At 40.1% G+C, this 18,626-nt stretch overlaps 1 protein-coding gene across 6 annotated transcripts in view; it reads right to left on the minus strand.

Moving 5' to 3' along the window:
- The window catches only part of GIT2 (G protein-coupled receptor kinase interacting ArfGAP 2), an 87,318-nt gene that overhangs the window by 38,768 nt on the left and 29,924 nt on the right, over nucleotides 1–18,626 (minus strand). For 5 of the 6 annotated variants that reach the window (XM_006894844.1, XM_006894843.1, XM_006894845.1 and 2 more), the window contains exons 7-12: nucleotides 15,711–15,805; nucleotides 8,197–8,242; nucleotides 6,698–6,749; nucleotides 1,971–2,043; nucleotides 1,610–1,707; nucleotides 580–691 (exon numbers count right to left, since the gene is read on the minus strand). In XM_006894844.1, coding sequence (XP_006894906.1) covers nucleotides 580–691; nucleotides 1,610–1,707; nucleotides 1,971–2,043; nucleotides 6,698–6,749; nucleotides 8,197–8,242; nucleotides 15,711–15,805 — 476 coding nt within the window. Of the gene's footprint in view, nucleotides 1–579; nucleotides 692–1,609; nucleotides 1,708–1,970; nucleotides 2,044–6,697; nucleotides 6,750–8,056; nucleotides 8,063–8,196; nucleotides 8,243–15,710; nucleotides 15,806–18,626 lie in introns of all 6 variants that reach the window. The other variant, XM_006894848.1, reaches the window with a different exon arrangement.

Consider the following 18,626-nt stretch of genomic DNA (forward strand, 5'->3'; position numbering starts at 1 on the left):
CAGGGTTTAGGGCTGTTGCACATAGGCTTGCTATGAGTCACAAGCGACTCGACGACATATAACAACAACAACAACAATCACAGATTTGAACTATGTAGAACTCAGTTCTGTAGTTAACAGCATATGAAACGCCACTTCACTCAATACAATTATTTTCTTACGCCTTTTAAGACGAGCCAAGCCAGACTTTTGGTTAATTTCAGGGTGTGATTTCATAGGGAAGGTAAGTGATACAAAAGGATTAAGAAAGTGCTCTTGAATTTAGAAGATAAATTTGAGTAACAGTCAAGAAAGTGGATGTATCTGTCCTTCACTAGAGATCAAAGAAGGAGCTCTGGAGTTATTGTGTATAATATGTCAGGTGCTCACCTAAAGGTCGATAGTTTGAATCCACCAGTGCCTCTATAGGGAAAAGATAGGTCATTTCCTCTTGGAAAAAGACACCCTCAGAAACCTGATCATGAGTCAGAACAAAGTCACTCGCAGTGGGTATTAATGCTCTGATTAATGTATAACTGTAACAACTGTGTTAAGTTTAGAAAGGCCAAGAAAGCAAATATACACCCATGAAATGGTTACCTTTCGAACTAGAGTGAGGACTGCCCTGCTGTCTCCTCTTGGCATCGCTGAGAATGTCGATAACCAGCGTGGCGAACTCATGGGCATTAAACCGGGCTAATTTCTGTCTGCCCTACGGGTGAGAAAACAAGTGGGAACATTCCCAGTGTAGAAAATATATATGTATGCATTCATGCAGAACTGGCCTATTTATTAGACTTCAGTCACAACCTTGCAGCGTGCGCGGACTATAACGGGTGCTTCTCATGACTGAGTCAAACATTCTCACTTCCATGCTTACAGTTTCTAGTCACAGGAGAACTTTGTAACAGTAATGTGCTCACAATTCATACTTCAATTTGTGAACAACAACTAGTTCTCCTTAATATTATCATCTAACACCAAGCAGATCTAGTAATGAAAAATTAATTTGGGAGAAACAATATTTATCTATCATTACATACAGTCATTATTCAAGAAAAATGCAAATGGCTTTCTAATCCAGGCTGCAATTCTCTTGATGGTAATTAAGGGTGTTCTAATGATCTATCTAGTACATTAGACGAAAATGTCTATGTACTTTGAATTTTTTACCATTTGACTAGAACATATTCCCAAATGAGGACTTCTCCTGGGAAATAATGTGCTTAATTCACAAGTTTCTGATTAACACAGCAATTTGAATTCTTAGCTGTATGGCCCTCTTGCCACATCTTCACTAGCCTAAGTACCTTTTAATAGTATGTTTTATTCATTTAACAGATCAAAGTTTCATTAATGTCTTCCAGTTACCTTCTTAGATTACTAATGAGGTGAAACATTTCTTCACATGTGTAAGCACTTAGATTTCATCTGTGAAGTGTCTTATCTTACTCCTCAGGACTCTATTTACACTTGACTGCTTCTCATACGTATGAGCTATGCATGTGTATGCTTATGGAGGATGTTAACTTTTCTTCCACCTTAAAACTTAAAAGATCCCTGCCCTGGGAAAAGAAAATTGCATGATTATCAGCCATTCTCGTAATACTTTTCAAACTAGGCTACTTGCCTGGTTTCGTGTAGATGAGTATTCAGGATTGACCGGAAGAAAGGGAACGACGGTGGTCTCGGTTACCAGGGTGCTGTGGTTTTGAGTGGCAAGCCAGACTAGCCAGAGGAAAGAGCCAGAGACAGAATTCAGACACAACTGGTATGCTGCTGCCGCCGAGAGCCGTGGCTCACGCTTTACTAGGGAGTGGGGGAGCGCATTCAGAAGCCAACACACACACACAGAGGCAGAGGTGGACGCCTAAGTGAGTTAATCTGGACAGGAGAGACTGGGCCAGGCAAACACTGAAGCCTGTGGCATGTTGCCAGACGCCCATGGACAGCCCGAGCTTACTAAGCCAGAAAGCCACTTGGTAAGTCACCTGCATCGGTCTCTCGCCTGTCAACCTCATCGTACACATCCATGGCAAGTTCTTCAAACAAATGATTACTTAGCTGAAAGGAAAAAAAAAAAAGATCAGGAACACAAGGGACAAGGATTCAGGAACACAAGGGACAAGGATTAACACCAGAAGAATATGAGGGAGGCTTTCTACCTCCAATATCTTTCTTACTCAAAGCCTGTATTTCTTAGCAAATATCCACTGTTAAAAGAGCAGATGATGACATTTTCAAAGCAATACCTCTTGGGAAGCTGTTCAATGGCAGTACTGTCCCCTTCCGATACAGCTATGGCTGTTGCTATTGAACGTGCAAGACGTGTACACATCTCCAAGGAGAGTTCCAGTTCTCTACTCTTCACATGACATTCAGTACCCGTTCAATTTCATCAAATGCTGGTGAGGTGGCAGAGAAACTGGAACCCTTATTCTCTGTTTGTGGGAGTGTAAAATGGTGTAACTACTATGGAAGGCTGTATGGCGCTCTCTCAGAAAGTTGCAAATAAAAATACTATTTGACCTAGCAATTCCACTACTGGGAATATGCCCTAAAGAAATCAGAACTGCCATCCAAGCAGATATATGCACACCTATGCTTATTGCTGCTTTGTTCACAATAGCAAAGAGTTGAAAACAACCCAAGTGTCCATCAACAAATGAAAGGCTTGAGAAGCTGTGGTATATTCACACAATGGAATACTACGCTGCACTGAAAAGCAAGGAACTCATGAAATATTATACAAAATGCGTGACGCCGGAGGACATTACGCTGAGTGAAGTATCTCAGTCACAAAAGGACAAATACTGCATAGCGCCATGGTTATAAAACAGGAATGACATTGGGGCTGGGGAAAACTAAGAAAAGAGGGGATAAATAATGTACATTGCATTGAAACAGATGAGGAAGAGAATGGTTTAAAAGGAATATATGATTAGGTATTATTTTCATGACAAGTGTCCAGAATAAGAGCTGCATAGTAAAGTGGAGGGGGGGGGCAGGGCATGGGCGACTGTATAACAATGAAAGAATTTTTTTTTCTTTTCAAAGAGAAAAGCGAACTCAAGGGAGAAGTGGACAGGGAGGAAAATGTGCAACAATGAATGAATGAATGAATGAATGAATGGAAATTAAAAGTCTGTATAAACTTTCATTACAATTTTTTTTTTAAAAGAGGAATTGAGATCCTGACCTGGCTTTATGTAGATACAGGTTTTCCCCTTGAGGGGGCTATAAACATTCATTAACTCAATGCTGTTGAGTTGGAATCCGCTCACTGCAGACCCTTCATGGTGCTTCTGATAAACTGCTCTGGTGGCTTAGTACTAAGAAATTACACTGCAACCCAAAGGCACATGATTCTAATTCACCATCTGGTTCTAATTCACCTACTGCTCTGTGGAAGAAATATAGTCATTCTCCTCTCGTGCCATCTACTGCTTCTCCAAATCCACTGGAGGTTTAGCTGTGAGTCAACTCTAACTCAAAAGAACACAACAACAACAAAAAATTGCATAGGAAGAGATTTCGCATCTGTCTCCACTGGAACTGCTGATAGGGCTAGAAAGTGGAGTTACAAATACTAACAATCTGCAAATAACTAATCTTCATTGCTTCCATCCCAGATGCAACACCTCTATGAAGAGAGGACCCACTATTACCCCATTTATGGAAGCAGTGAATTTAGTACCTTGCTAATAAGTGAAGGATTTGAGATTCAAGTTTAAATCTCTTCAAACATCACTGATGCAATGAACGCATTGTTATTTTCCTCTCCATTTTACATCATGAAGGAAGGAAGTAGGGAAGGATGCAGGAGGTGGGAGAAGAGGAGGAGGATCAACTGAGCTAGTAACAGTGAAGGGGATCAGGAGGTGAGGTCAACAAGTAATAAATAATAATAATAATAATAATAATAACAATAAATGGCAGATAACCTTTACTCTGTCACTTGACAGTGACTGTAATAGTGGGCTCACATATGTCAGAAATGAAGAGGAAAGCACAGGACGTTCAGATAGATTGTTCACAGGTCGCTATGAGTCATGGTCAACTTGACAGCACTTAACAACTACATCCCTTATTGAGCTGAAATGATGTGTAACCCTTGCTCAGTACGGATTGGCTGCCATTGTTATTATTTGTCTGGATATAGCCAATCTGATCCAGAGTCCACATTTTAAAGAACTGTACTAAACTTATATTTATATTGTGTTTCATAGTCCTTGAAGAGGGATAATCATGTCTGGGAGAGTGGAGGGACAGTGTAGGAGAGGAGGACCCTCGATGAGATGGATCAATTCAGTGACTGGAGTATTGGGAGTAGGTGTGTTGGAGACAATGAGGTTGGCACAGGGTAGAGCAGGGTTTAGGACACTTGAACATAGGGTCACTATGAATTGCAAGTGACTCGACAGCACATAATAACAACACAACAACCATCATTCATCTTTTGTATTCTATACAATTAATTAGTTGATCTATGCCTATTATTATTTGCTGTGCAAAGGTAACATGTGGCTGCTGTGATGCTGAACATTGTGACACTGATATGTCAAATGCAATAACGGTTACCCATGGTGGAGAGTGTTTGGTGGAGCTTCCCGATTAAAACAAGCTTGGAAGCAGGAGTGGCATCCACTTCTGAAATAGCTTGCCTCTGGAAACCCTAACGAACTTGGAGAAAGAATGAAAGTTTTACAAGTGTTCAGGTCTTTTGTTCATAGGGTTGTTATGAGTTGTTTATGATTCGACAGCACTTAACAGCAACAACAACATATTAAACTTAGGGAGCTCTGGTGGCCTAGTGGCAAGAAGCTGCACTACAATCTTGAAGGCACGTGGTTTGAGGCTACCAGCTGCTCAGTGGAAGAAAGATGGGCAGTCTCCTCCCTGCGTCTGAAAACCCACCAGAGGGTCAGTTCCAACTCAATGGTAAACAAACAACAACAAACATATTAAACTTTTTTCCAGATAATTCCTGCTACAGGTACTTGACTCAATGGTACCTTACAACAGTAACAACCAAGGTTAGTGATCTTATAGAGATATTATAATGCCTGGATTTCCTGGAACTTCCAGCCTAGGCAATGTAGAATAGTCAAAGGGAGTTTTTGTAAGCAATGCAGAATAGCCAAAGGGAATATGTGAACAGTCAAATAAGAACTTGCTTACGTATTACTTAAGTAGGTAAAAAGAATCCCCTCAATATTCAGTGATGATGTCAAAGCTTAAATAGCTTAGGATAACTCAAATAAATAATCCATCCCATCGTCACAGAGTCGATTCTGACTCAGTGTGGCCCTACAAGACAGAATAGGATTGCCCCTTAGAGTTTGCAAGGCCATGCGTAATCTTTGTGGAAGAAGGATCCTCATTCTTCTCTTGTGAAGCAGCTGGTGGGTTCGAACTATCCACTTTTCAGTCAGCAGCCAAGTGCTTCGATCACAGCACCACTACAGCACCTTCTACACACTCTACCACTCCTTAATTGAAGAAAGGCACTGAAGCACAGACACACAAAGCCAGATACAGAACACAGAGACACCAAATAAATTGTGTAAACATATTTATTTCATATCAGTTAAATACTAGAGAAGGAAAAATTAATAAATAATATTTAAAACTCAATTATTATATGAAGTTTTAAAAAGATAAGAAGGGAAAGTCATTTATCAGGGAAGCTGCAATTTGAGAGTTTTGGGGCAATCACCACATTGTCAAAGTGGTTGGATTTCAGCTACTTGAATGATAAAAAGATGCAAACTTAGAAAAGGAACATGGTAATAAGCAAAAGATTATTAAATGAGAACCTGCAGGTGGCAGCTGATGGTTTCTGGGAGTGTTAACCAACACAGACAGACAGACACAGAGAGGGAACCAAGTGGGAGGTAGGGCAAAAAATCTGAATGGTGATATTTGAATGATGCCCTTACAGGTTACAAAAAGAAGAATTCTTGGTTCTGATCCACAGAACAATGAGAACAGCTAGGAATGTACTGGTGGTTCAAGGGGCTGGGCAGGGGCCTTGCTAGGGCTTCTTTTGAGGGGACAGCAAAGAGAAACCCAGATTTCTTAGGGCCCTGACCGAGGCGAGGAGAGCAGGCTGGAAGAGGAATGCAGATGGAAGTTTGCTGAGCTGGGCAAATTCTGAGCATGAGGCCTGGGGTGGAAGACTACCCGCTTTTAAAAATTTTAAATGTTCAAAACTCAGATGAAAGAGATGGGATATGCAAGAGAGTTAAAACAGTAGCCGGAAAGAAAAAAAACCCAAAAACAGAAACGCATGCGGGTTCCACATTGTAAATCTACCCTCTCATCATTGCTGTGTCAACTGTTACCATTCTCTGGCATTCTCTGCAGCTACTGGAAGTAATCCTGAAGAAGTCAGTTTCACATTATTTCACTGATGTTGTGAGAAACTAGGGTGCCCTCTCAAGGAGAAGCAACTTCTAATGTCAATGGCATGACCTTCAATCACACATTAACAAGGCAACAGTGAAATTTTTTGAAGCAGAGCCAATGAACTGAAAATCCCAAGAGTATGTCCCATCTTCATCCCAACATAACTAAGCAGTGTGCTTCTGTCAACGACAACAACTCTAATTATGAGACAACATCGTCTGATACAAGAACTTAGACTGGGGATGGGGATTAGAAGAACATGGTGATTCCCACACCAGACTTCACTTGTAAAGAGAGAGATACTCACAGACTGAAGTTTCTTCTTAGCAGCTTTTGCCAACGCAGACAAATCCAGGCTGCTAATAAAATGTACAGCACTTATAAATAAATAAATAAAACCATTTCTTTGGAGTTACCCAGAAGATTATAATATCCTCCAAATCAAGATGATAAACATAGGTCACAGGCAGGATCAGAGTTGAGAAGTCTATGACCTGGGAAAGGTCAGGGAGGAGACTAGAGGGAGAACTTGGAGAGATGAACTCCTCCCGGAAATACCATAAATTATACAGATTCATTTAAGGGAAACAATCACCTACCAACTAAAAGACAAAAACTATGGCTAGGCTAATTTTCAGGCTCTTAAGTGAGAAGTGAAATTGTCTTAAATCTATAAAAAAAATCATGACACTTTAGTATTTTATTTGTTTGTTTTATTTAATTATTTTGTGTGTGTGTGTGTGTGTGTGTGTGTGTGTGTACCATCAAATCAGATCTGACTGGTACAGAAGGAGATTGCCCCTGCTTCTCCAGCAGAGTATCTGGTGGATTCAAACCACATACCTCTGGGATTGCAGTGCAGCTTCTTGCCACTAGGCCACCAGGACACTTTAGCATTTTAATACATTTTTCTGTAGCCTCATAGTAGCAACCCAAATAGTTGTCACCAGTAATAAAATATTGCACTGAAAACTGCCTAACATATTTAATATTACATTAAATATGAATAATATATACCTGAAAGTATGTTGTAAGAAAAAAAACCTGAATGACAAAGGGGGCTATGAAAAAGTCAAATCACAAAAGCAAGATTACAACTGAAGCTGCAGCTGACTGTCTCATAAACTCTTTCTAGACTATTTGTGCACAGGTAACCAACCGGCTTATAGAAGAACTAAAGGGTCATCCCTGCAGCACTAAGTTCATAACCTCTATTAACCAGAGGCTGAAACATGATGACTCACTTTTAGTACACAGCATGAGTTAAAGATGAACTGTGTATTTGTAGGTGGATGGGAAAGAATTATTTAATTCAGTATACATAAAAATTCATATGAAATTCAAGTCTCAGTGATGGGAATAAAATTTTACTGGAATAGGGACATGGCTATTCATTTACATACGTCCATGAATTCTTTAGTGGTAGACTGGTAGCTACAGAAGCTGAATGGCCTGCAAAGCCCAAAATATCTCCTATCTGTCCCTTTTAAAAGTGTGCCACACTCAATCATAGGCAAAGGATAAGAAGTACTCTATGAACATAATCTATAAATATACTGTCACAACGGGATCAAACAGTAACAATATTACTGAATTCTGTTTACTTATCAGCTAATTTGTAACTTAAGCTCTTTCAAACTTAAATTTTATATGATGGTTTACTTACAGTCGTCTTATTCCCAAATTGTACAGCCATAAAAGAAAAAAAAAATGTGGCTTTGTTAAAATACAATACACGTAAATGCGATACAACTAAGGAAATGTCAGTGACAGGAAGATATTAATTGGTATTTCAATTAACCTTACCTGTCTGCCATTTGAGGTATTATAAAGTGCTGTCCATTTCTGTGATCTAAAAAAGAAATCAAGTCACAGGTTCACTGATATAAATATCAGTAATATCTATAAAGACAACAGCACCATTATTTTAACTTATGTTCACAAGGAATCATTTTCTTCTTTTTTAAAATTTATTTTATTTTACTATTTTTTGTGTGTGTGTACCGTCAAATTGGATCTGACTTGTACAGGAGGAGATTGCCCCTCCTTCTCCAGCAGAGCATCTGGTGGATTTGAACCACACGCCTCTGGGTGCAGCTTCTTGCCACTAGGTCACTAGAGCTCCCTAATGAATCGTTTTTCAGAACTATGAATTTGAGTCTGGGAGAAGCTGCTAGGTAATCAAATTGGCTCCAAAGTCCCAAAGAGCTGATGCTTCAAGGATCTCATCCATCCTTACTTTTTTCAGGAACAAAGGTCCAGTCATGGTTAAGCAAAAACCCTATACTCACCTCAACTGGATTTTTCTTTTCTCATCATTTGAGTGTGAAAGTTTATGGAGCAACTCGGTTTCCACTCAACTACACATACACTCACTGGTTTATTAAACTGCAATATTTATAGTGTAATCAGCTTCTACCCACTTCCAACCTGTGATGCTTGTTTCCATTAATCATTCTCTCCCACCCTTTCCTGCTCTCCAAGCTTTATCCCTGAGCAAATGCTGCCCTTCTGGTCTCTTGGGATTGCCTGTTCTAAGGAATATTTCCTTGTAGTTACTGTTCACTTCATAAGCCTGTCTACTGTTTGGGTGAATGCTGAGCCACAGCAGTGAGTTTTCTTCAAAGGGTAACTAAGAACCACAGTCTTGAAAGTTCCACCAGTAAGCTGAGTCATATTTAGGCTTTTTGTTTTGTCCCACATTTTCTCCTGCTCTATCCAGGATAACAGGTTCGTCCTACAGAGGGTAAAACCAGGCTAATCCTTGAAGGCAAAGATTCTGAGGCTTCATGTGACATATTTTGGGCACGTTGCAAAGAGGGACCAGTCCTTGGAGAGGGTCATCATGCTTGGGAGGGTGGAGGGTCAATGCAGGAGAGGAAGACCCTGGATGAGATGGATTGACTCAGTGACTGTGGTAATGAGGGTAGGTGTGTCACAGAGAGTAAAGCTGGCACAGGGCAGAGCAGGTTTCAGAGGTATTGTACATAGGATCGCTGTAAGTTGCATAACAACTATCCAGGATCTTCTCGTGTGGTCTCTCTTATGAATGGTCAGCAGTGGAGTCGGGTACCATCTAGTACATCAAGTCTGTGGGTTATGGATGCTGACATGTGTATGGTCTCACTTTGGGCATGTTGCTGTTGTTGGTAAAGCCGAGTTGAGTAGGAGTCACAGTGACCCTATCCATGAATAACAACAGATCTGAATCCTGTCCTACCCTGTGCCATCCTCACAATTTCCGACACCCTGACAACCATTGCTTCAGTCATTATGTTAATCCACCTGGTTGAGGGCCATTCCTCTACCTTCCCAAGCACAATATCACTCTCCAAGGAACAACTTCTCCTAGCAACATGTCCAAGTATGTGAGATAAAGCTTTGCCCACCACTTTTGCCTTCAAGGAGAAGTTCTGGCTGCATCTTCTCCAAGACATATCTGTTTGTTCCTTTGGCAGGCCATGGGATATTCAGCACTCTTTTCCAACACCACAATTCAAAGGAATCAACTCTTTTTCTGTCATCCTTAGTCACAGTTAAGCTCTCAGATGCATAGCAAGTGACTGAAAAGACCATGGCCTAAATCAGGGGCATCTTAGTTCTCAAACTAACATCACTGCTCCTCAATAATTTGGAGAGGTCCCTGACTTCGAACTTTCCCATGCAATACATCTCCTGATCTCCTGACTACTAAAAGCACATGTACTGATTGTGGATCCAAGTAAGATGAAGTCGCTGATATTTTTAATCTGTTCTCCATCTATCATGATGTTGCCTATCAGTCCAGTGGCTAGGATTTGTGTTTTCTTGATGTTGTAATCCATATTGAAGGCTGCAGTGTTTGATGAAAGATACGACCCTGAGCCACACCTTTCCTAATTTTAAATCATGCAGTGTTCCCTTGTTCTGGAATTTCCATTCTTCTCAATGTTAGTCATAATTTGTTATGATCCACAGTGTCAAATGCCTTTGCATAGTCAATAAAGTACAAACAGACATTGTTTTGGCATTCTTTGCTTTCAGCCAGGATCCATCTGACATCAGCAATGATATCTTCTTCTACATCCAGTTTGAACGTATGAAGTTCTCTATGTACTGTTCTAGCTGTTTGCTGGGTTTTTTTTTTTAATGAGTCCCAGCACAAATTTGCTTGCATGTGATATTAATGATCTTGTTCAATAATTTCCACATTCTGTTGGATCACCTTTCTTGGGAATGAGAACAAACATGGATCTCTTTTAGTCAGTAGGTCAGGCAGCTTTCCTCCAAATTTCTGGGCATAGACTGGTGAGCACATCCAAGGCTGCATCTGTCATTTAAAACATTTCAAAGTGGTATCCCACTGGGTCCTGGGGCCTTATTTTTTGCTAATGCCTTCAGAGCAGCTTAAATTTTTTTCATTACCACTGTCTCTTTATGGTATTTCCTGTCATTCAACTCTTTTTGCTATAGTGACTCTGTATATTCTCTGCATCTTCTATTGGTGTTTCTTGGATCATTCAATATTTTGTCCATAGCATCCCTATGTATTGCAACTTGATTAAATTTTTTTTCCCACTTCCTTCAGTTTGAGGAACGCTGAGTGAGTTCTTCCCTCTTTATTCTCCAATTCTAGGTCTCGGCACATTCCATTATAGTTGATTGCCTTGTCTTCCCAAGCTGCCTTTTAAAATCTTGTTAGCTCTTTATTTCAGTATCTCTTCCCTTTGTTTGGCTTCTCAAAGCTCTAGTGCAATTTTCAGGGTCTCTTCTGACATCTACATTAGTATTTTCTTTCTCCTTTGTCTTCCGTGGAGAGGGACACCATGCTTGGGAAGATGGAGGGGAGCAAAAGAGAGCAGGTGGGTTGACACAGTGACTGTGACAATGTGCTCGAGTGTGTCAGAGATTGTGGGGATGGCACAGGATAGGGCAGTGTTCAGATTGGTTGTTCAGAAGGTCACTGTGAGTCATACGCAAGTCACCGGCACCTAACAAACAACAACGTGTCTCTCCACACATAAAATGTCTAGTAGGCCCAACGTCATATACTGAAAAGACTGTCAAGAAATCAAAAGACTTGTTGTACTGGGAAAATCTGTTGTCAATATGTCTCCAAAAGGCTAAAGAGTAAGGATATCTGTTTAAAGTGCCCCTGAACCAAGCCAGGGTGTCTACACCTGCTGTGTATACTTCTGACAGTTGGACAAAGATGATGAAAGAATTGATGTCTGTTAATTAGGTATTGGTGAAGAGTACTGAAAGTCCTAAGGACTAGCAAAAGAACATCAAGGCTGTCTTGGAGGATGAGTAACCATGTTACTTCTTAGAAGCAATGATGGTGAAACCTCATTTTCCAGGCTTTAGGCATTGTGTAAGGAGGGGCTAGTCCTCAGCAAAAGACTGTATGCTGGCAAAGTCAGAAAAGAGAGAATGACCCAAAACGAGGTGGGGTGACAGTGTATGGATCGATGATCTTGGGCATGGCAGAGACTGTGGAGGCACAGAATTGAGCAAGGTTCAGACCTGCTGTTCTGAGGGTCGCTAAGAGTTTTATCTGACTGGATGGCACCTAACAACATCCTCCATCTACGGTATCATCTTTGAATCTCTGTCAAAAATCAATTGAACATATAATATATCCATGCAGGTCTTTTCCTGGATTCTCTATTCTGTTGCTTTGGTTTCTGTGTTTCTCCCTTCACTATAATAGAGCACTATTCTGAGAATCATAAACTTTTATAGCAAATCTTAAAAGTGGGCGTATTACTTCTCTCACATTCTTCCCCCTTTTTTTTTATTTTATACTAGTTTACATACAAGTTCTTAAAGTTCATATACATTGTTTTTCACACCAGATCTTTCCCCTTTCGTTTACCCATCTCTCCCTCCACCCTCTCACATCATTCTTCTGTATAACTGTCTTGATTTCTCTGGTTCCTTTGCCTTTCCATGTAGATTTCTGAATCAATCTATATACAAAGTCTCTCTATATATGAAGAGTCCACAATTTCATTAAATCTATATTTCAATTCACAGAAAACCTAACTTCCCTATACTCTGTTTCTCCACTTATTTTTCTTTGGTTTCTTTCATCAGCATTTTGTAGTTTTCAGCATCTGAATCCTACATGTTTTGTGAGCTTTATACCTAAATATTTAAATTGGAGCTATTGTAAGTAATGCTATTTTTCCAACTTCAGTTTCCATTTAGTCACTGCTGTTGTTGTGTACTGTAGAGTCAGAACCGACCCATAGTTGATTCTCCAGCAGGTTTTTGGAGGCAGTTAATCACATGGGAGGAGATTGTCCATCCTTCTCCCACAGAGCAGGCCTCGAAACCTGTGCCTTCGGGATTGTAGTTCAGCTTCTTGCCACTAGGCCGTTCATTGCTAGTCTATAGAAATACTAATTTTGGTCACTGGCTTTGTATTCCATTGTCTTCCTAAACTAACTTTACTGGTTCTAGGACCTCTGGAGGGAGTGTGGTTCATGCAGAATGGTGCTGTTAAACCAAAGGCTGTGCTTCTTGGGCAGTTCAAATTCATCAGGCACTTCCTGGGACAAAGAGGGGAAGTCTTCTCCTGGGAATTATAGCCACAGAGACCCTCGGAGGGCCAGTTATAAGTCTGAATCAAATTGACGTCACTGAATTTGAGTTTTGGCTAATGAGTAAGGACAACAGAAGAAGAACTGATGCCTCTGAGTTGTGGTGCTGGTGAAAAGTCTTGAACATACCACTGACTGCCAAGAAAACCCTCTTGGAGAGGTGAAATCAAGTTTCTCCTCAGAGGTAAGGGTTTTGAAACTCCGTCTCACATACTTTGGGCACATGGCCAAGGAAGGACTAGTCCTTGGAGAAGGACATCAAGCTCTCAGAAGGGTGGAGGGGCAGCGCAGGAGAGGAAGACCCTGGATGAGACGGATTGATACAGTAAATGGGGCAATGGAGGTAGGTGTGTCAGAATCAGTGAGACTGGCTCAGGGCAGGGCAGGATTCGGAGCTGCTGGACATAGGGTTGCTATGGGTCACAGGTGACTAGACAGAAAAATATAGAAATCAAACTTATAAACAGAGATAATCTCATTTCTTTCTTTTTAATATGTAGATCTTTTATTTATTTTTATTTTAACGGCCATGGTTAAAAACTTCCACTGCAATGCTGAATTAGGAACGGTGAAAGTGTACATGCGGTTGAGCCCTGTGCCTGATCTTAAGCAAAAGCATTCAGTATTCTATCACCAAGTACATTAGCTATGGGGTTTTTATGCATATTCTTTATCAGATGAAGGAAATGTCTTCCATTGTTACTTGCTAAGAATTTTTATCATGAGTACATGCAGAAGTTCATGAAATAATTTTTTCTCTATCAAATCATCCATATGATCATAGAATTTTCTTTTACTCTATAGATTGAATTTTGTCCCCATAAAATATGTGCTGTAAATTGGAACCCTATAAATATAATCTCATTTGGAAACAGGTTTTTCGTTATGTTAATAAAGTAATATTAACATAAGTTGTAATAAGGTAGTTTTAATGACTTATTTCTTGACTTATTCCCTTTCAAGATATGAAAGCAGATTAAGCAAGCCAAAGACAGGACAGGATGTAGGCCAAGCCACATGAATGAAGGTCACCACGGAACAAAGATTTCTTTCCAGGGCCAACCAGACAAGTCAGCCTGTTTCTAGGGCCATCTGTCAGAGTTCTGATTTCTAGTTTAACCTGTGGGGAAATAAATTCAGTTTATGAATGCTAATTGTTTATGGTACGTCTGTTATAGTAGTACTAAGGAACTCATACACAATATGATAGAACTGACTGATTTTCAAATATTCCGTTTCACATTGCTTTCATTGGGTTTTTATTATTACTATTATTATTATTATTTGTGTGTGTACCGTCAAATCGGATCTGACTGGTACAGGAGGCAATTGTTACTCCTTCTTCAGCAGAGCATCTGGTGGATTGGAACCGCTCACCTCTGGGACTGCAGTGCAGCTTCTTGCCACTAGACCACCAGAGCTCGCCTCGCATTGCTTTTATTGTAAGATGCTGTCAAGTTGACTACAACTTATAGCAATCTTGTGAATAATGGGGCTGAACCGTGCCCTGTTCTGTGTCATCATCTGTGATATACTTGAGCCCACTGTAACAGTCACTGTGTCAATCCTCCTCCTTAAGGGATTGTCTCTCTTTTGATGACTTCCACCTTTCCAAACATGATGTTTTTTTCCCCTAATGACCGGCCCCTCCTAACAATATGCCCAAAGTCTATTCACTTAATGGAGCTTTGGTAGCCTAGTCATAAGAAGTGGTGCTGCAATTGTAAAAGCAAGCAGTTCAAATCAACCAGCTGCTCCTTAGGAGAAGACGGGCACTCTCCTCCTATACAAGTTACTGCCTTTGAAAACCAGCTGAAGTGTCAACTATAAGTTAGTTCTGACTCTAAGACACACAACAATAGAAGGCAAAATCATTCAAATGATCACAAAGGTTATGTTTTACTTTTCAACTCCAAGCCCTATAATTCATCACTTATTTGTAATACTGTGGTTGCTGGTAGGTTGGTGATGTTGGAAGCTATGTCATAAGTAATTTAACTCCCAGCACAGTCACCCAGGCTTCAGTGGTGTTTCCAGACTAAAGCAAACTAGGAGGGAGCTCTGGTGGCCTAAGGGTAAGTAAGACGCTGCGCTGCAATCCCGAAGGTGCATGGTTCAAATCCACCAGATGCTCCACTGGAGAAGAGGCGACTATCTCTTCCTGTGCCAGTTGGAGCCGATTCAACAGCACCATGTACAAACCAGGAAGCAGTCCCGGCCATTCACTTGAACAGCAGCAGACAGTGCTGGAAGCCCTCAGGTTGGAAGCACTCCAACTACTGACAATGACTTTAACAATGGCTTTAACACAGAAGAGATTGCGAGGACAGTGCATGACTAGACAGGCTTTCATTCTGACCTGAGAGCTGGACACACTTGACAACACCTAATAACAACAGCAGTCCTATTATGCTCAATTAAGAAGGTGCATATTCAATTCTGGTCCAACTATGGTTTTTGATTCTTTTTGTTCGATTCTTGAAACACTTTTCCAGAGTTGAATTATATTACAAAAATGAAAAATTCAGGGAGATCTGGCCAATTTTAGATTTTTTTTTTAATATAGAAATTACAATTCTGCAGTTTCCTTATAATTTCAAATAAAAGACTCTCAGGTGTAATTTTCTTGAGGGTATGTGAAAGCAAAGTAGGTCATAAAAACTAGTGTCAAGGTTTTAATTCCAGAGACCTAAGAGCCTGGAGTGGGGAAGAGGCTGCTATTCTTCCACTCACCTGGTTTCCTGCCACAGAGATAGAAGGCTAATCTGTCCGTCAGCTCATATTGTATTTCCACAAGGCGCTCTGCCAGTTCATGGTGCCCTCCTTGCCTAACAAGAGAAAATAAGTATCACTTATATTGCTTACCACTCAATGCCTTTAGAAGGTAAAAGAACAAAGACATCTCTGAAGACACCTGAGCCATTTATCATATGTGGCTTTGTAGGTGATCAACCTTCTTGTGTGAATACATTATCAAAGTCTACTTTGAGCCCCATCTTAATAAAGTGTCTCACAGTCTGAATTATTCTAATTCTTTACTGGTGGACAGTTGTAAGAAGTTGTGCTGCCAACCCAAAGGCACATGGTTCAAATTCACAAACTTCACTGTGGAAGAAAGATGGGCAATCTTCTCTAATGTGATTTATAGCCTCTGAAAGCTGCTGGAAGGTTGATGGTACAAAACAACAATTCTTTATTAACTTACAAAATAATTGTAGTATAATTACAATTAGAGTTAAATATAATTGTAATTATAGAATATTCAGTAAGAAACCACATTAACCTACAAAGAAGAATAAGTAGGTCCAATGAAGCGAGATCAGACAACTAATAAACAATTAGGGTTGTTATTGTTGTTATGTGCCATCAAGTCACTTGTGACTCATAATGACCCTATGTACAAAAGCTCTAAACCCTGCTCTATCCTGTGCCAACCTCACCATCTCGGACATACTTACTCCATCACCCCAATCACAGAATCGATACATCTCTTCGAGGGTCCTCCTCTCCTGTGCCATCCCTCCACTCTCCCAAACATGATGTCCCTCTCCAAGGACCAGTCCCTCCTTCCAACATGCCCGAAGTATGTCAGACTCCTTGTATGTTCAGAAGAATGTTCAGAATCCTTTATTCCGAAGAGCATTCCGGCTTCACTCTCTCTAGGACAAACCTGTTTATTCTCTTAGAAGTAGATGGTATATTCAACACTCTTCTCCAGCACCACAGCTCAAAGGCATCAATTCTCTTGCTATCATCCCTAGTCACTGTCCAATTCTCCAATGCATAGCACATAATTGTGAAGACTATAGCCTAGATCAGGCACACCTTAGTCTCCAGCCTGAGGATGTTGCTCTTCAGTACTCTTGAGAGGTCCCTGACAGCTGACTTCCCCAATGCAATTCGTCTCTTGACTTCCTGGCTGCTAGTACCAAGAGTGTTGACCGTGGAGCCAAGTAAACTAAAATTGTTAACTATCTCAATCTCTTCAAAGTCCATACTGATGCTGTCAATTAGCCCAGTGGTGAGAATCTTTTTTTTCTTGATATTGAGTTTCAATTCCTATTGAAGGCTGCAGTCCTAACTAGGGTGCCTTAAAGACACATTTATGTCCAGGTTCCAGCCTTTAAAATTCTGACTTTGTAAGGATGGGATGGGACTAGTATTCTGAAGGGCCTTGTTCCCAATGATTTTGATCTGCTCAGCTGACTCTGGATTCAAGTCTGGTGATCACTCCCAGGGCTTTCAATCAAGGAGAGATGAACCGACCTCACATAAAACTTCAAATACCTGCAGCTACATAGTTTATGTCTTCATTTAAAAAAACAAACAAACAAACAAACAAAAACCCAAAAACCAAAAACCCAAAAAGTCCACTTAAGTTGCTTGATATTTCTTTGGTAAAAAAGCATATAAATAATTACCGTGAGGTACTCAAGACGAAGTTCAAAGTCAGTGATAACAAGTATCATTTACAGAGGGTTCTTTTTACCTTTAAAAGACCCAACTTGGCTTCAGCCAGTTTCTCTCCCCAGCACTTAATGCACAACATAATAGTCTCTAACCATCACAGTTCTTGGAAGTTTGTCTCTGTCCCTCATCTGTGAAATCGGGAAGTATCCTACTGTTGATGGTACATAATATATTTAGTTGGCTGAGGTTTCCTTTTATTTCCTTATGGTATACCAGGTACTCAACAGATGTATATCTAATGATATCATGTATTCACCCATACCTAAAACCCTAAAACCTATGATCTTATTATTCCCCAATACATTCTGCTCTCTCCGGCTAGGTCTCCCATCGTGCTGAATATATCCTGTCCTCACCACTGCCAAGTCTTTTTTATTATTATGCAGATTTACACACACACACACACACACACACACACACACTTTTCCTTCACTGACATTGTTTCATATGATAATACTCATACTTTTTTTAAACTTTGTATTTAAAATTATTTCTTCATTGCAAATACTTGATTATTTTTTGTGTGTGTACTATTAAACTGGATCTGAATGGAACAGGAGGAGACTGTCCCTCCTTTTCCAGCAGAGCATCTGGTGGATTCAAACTACATACCTCTGGGACTGCAGTGCAGTTTCTTGCCACTAGGCCACCAGAGCTCCCACATACACTGTGTTTTACAAAATAAATCACATCACCAAGTCTTGACTTATGTCTTCAATCAAATGCCTTAATTCAAGACCATCTAAAAAACTTTCTTAATGCTTTGAAGCAAGGGTTAACCTTATAAATATCTTTTGAAACCAATTACCCATTTGGCAATGAATCATATACTATCTTGTCTCAACTAACTCTTTCATGCCTTCCTGAATCAATCCTTCCAGTAAATTCTGGGAATGTGGTATTTTGCCACTTCACCCATTTTGTCCTCTCCAGAGCAGATAAGTAATGCTTCCCAGATAAAAGAGTTAATTTGGACAAAAAACAAATATGATCACGTTAATTTCATCTAAAACAGTCAAATCTAATCTACAGATTTAGTTAGTAAGCCAACATTTTATATTTAAAATTTTCATAGGAATAATCAACAAACGAATGGCTAGAGAAGCTGTGGTATATTCGCACAATGGAATACTATGCTGCATTAAAAAACAAGGAACTCATGCAATATTATTCAAAATG

This window comes from Elephantulus edwardii, unplaced genomic scaffold, assembly GCF_000299155.1.
Source record: "Elephantulus edwardii isolate Elephantulus edwardi_28Jun2011 unplaced genomic scaffold, EleEdw1.0 scaffold00151, whole genome shotgun sequence".
Taxonomy (NCBI): Eukaryota; Metazoa; Chordata; class Mammalia; order Macroscelidea; family Macroscelididae; genus Elephantulus; species Elephantulus edwardii.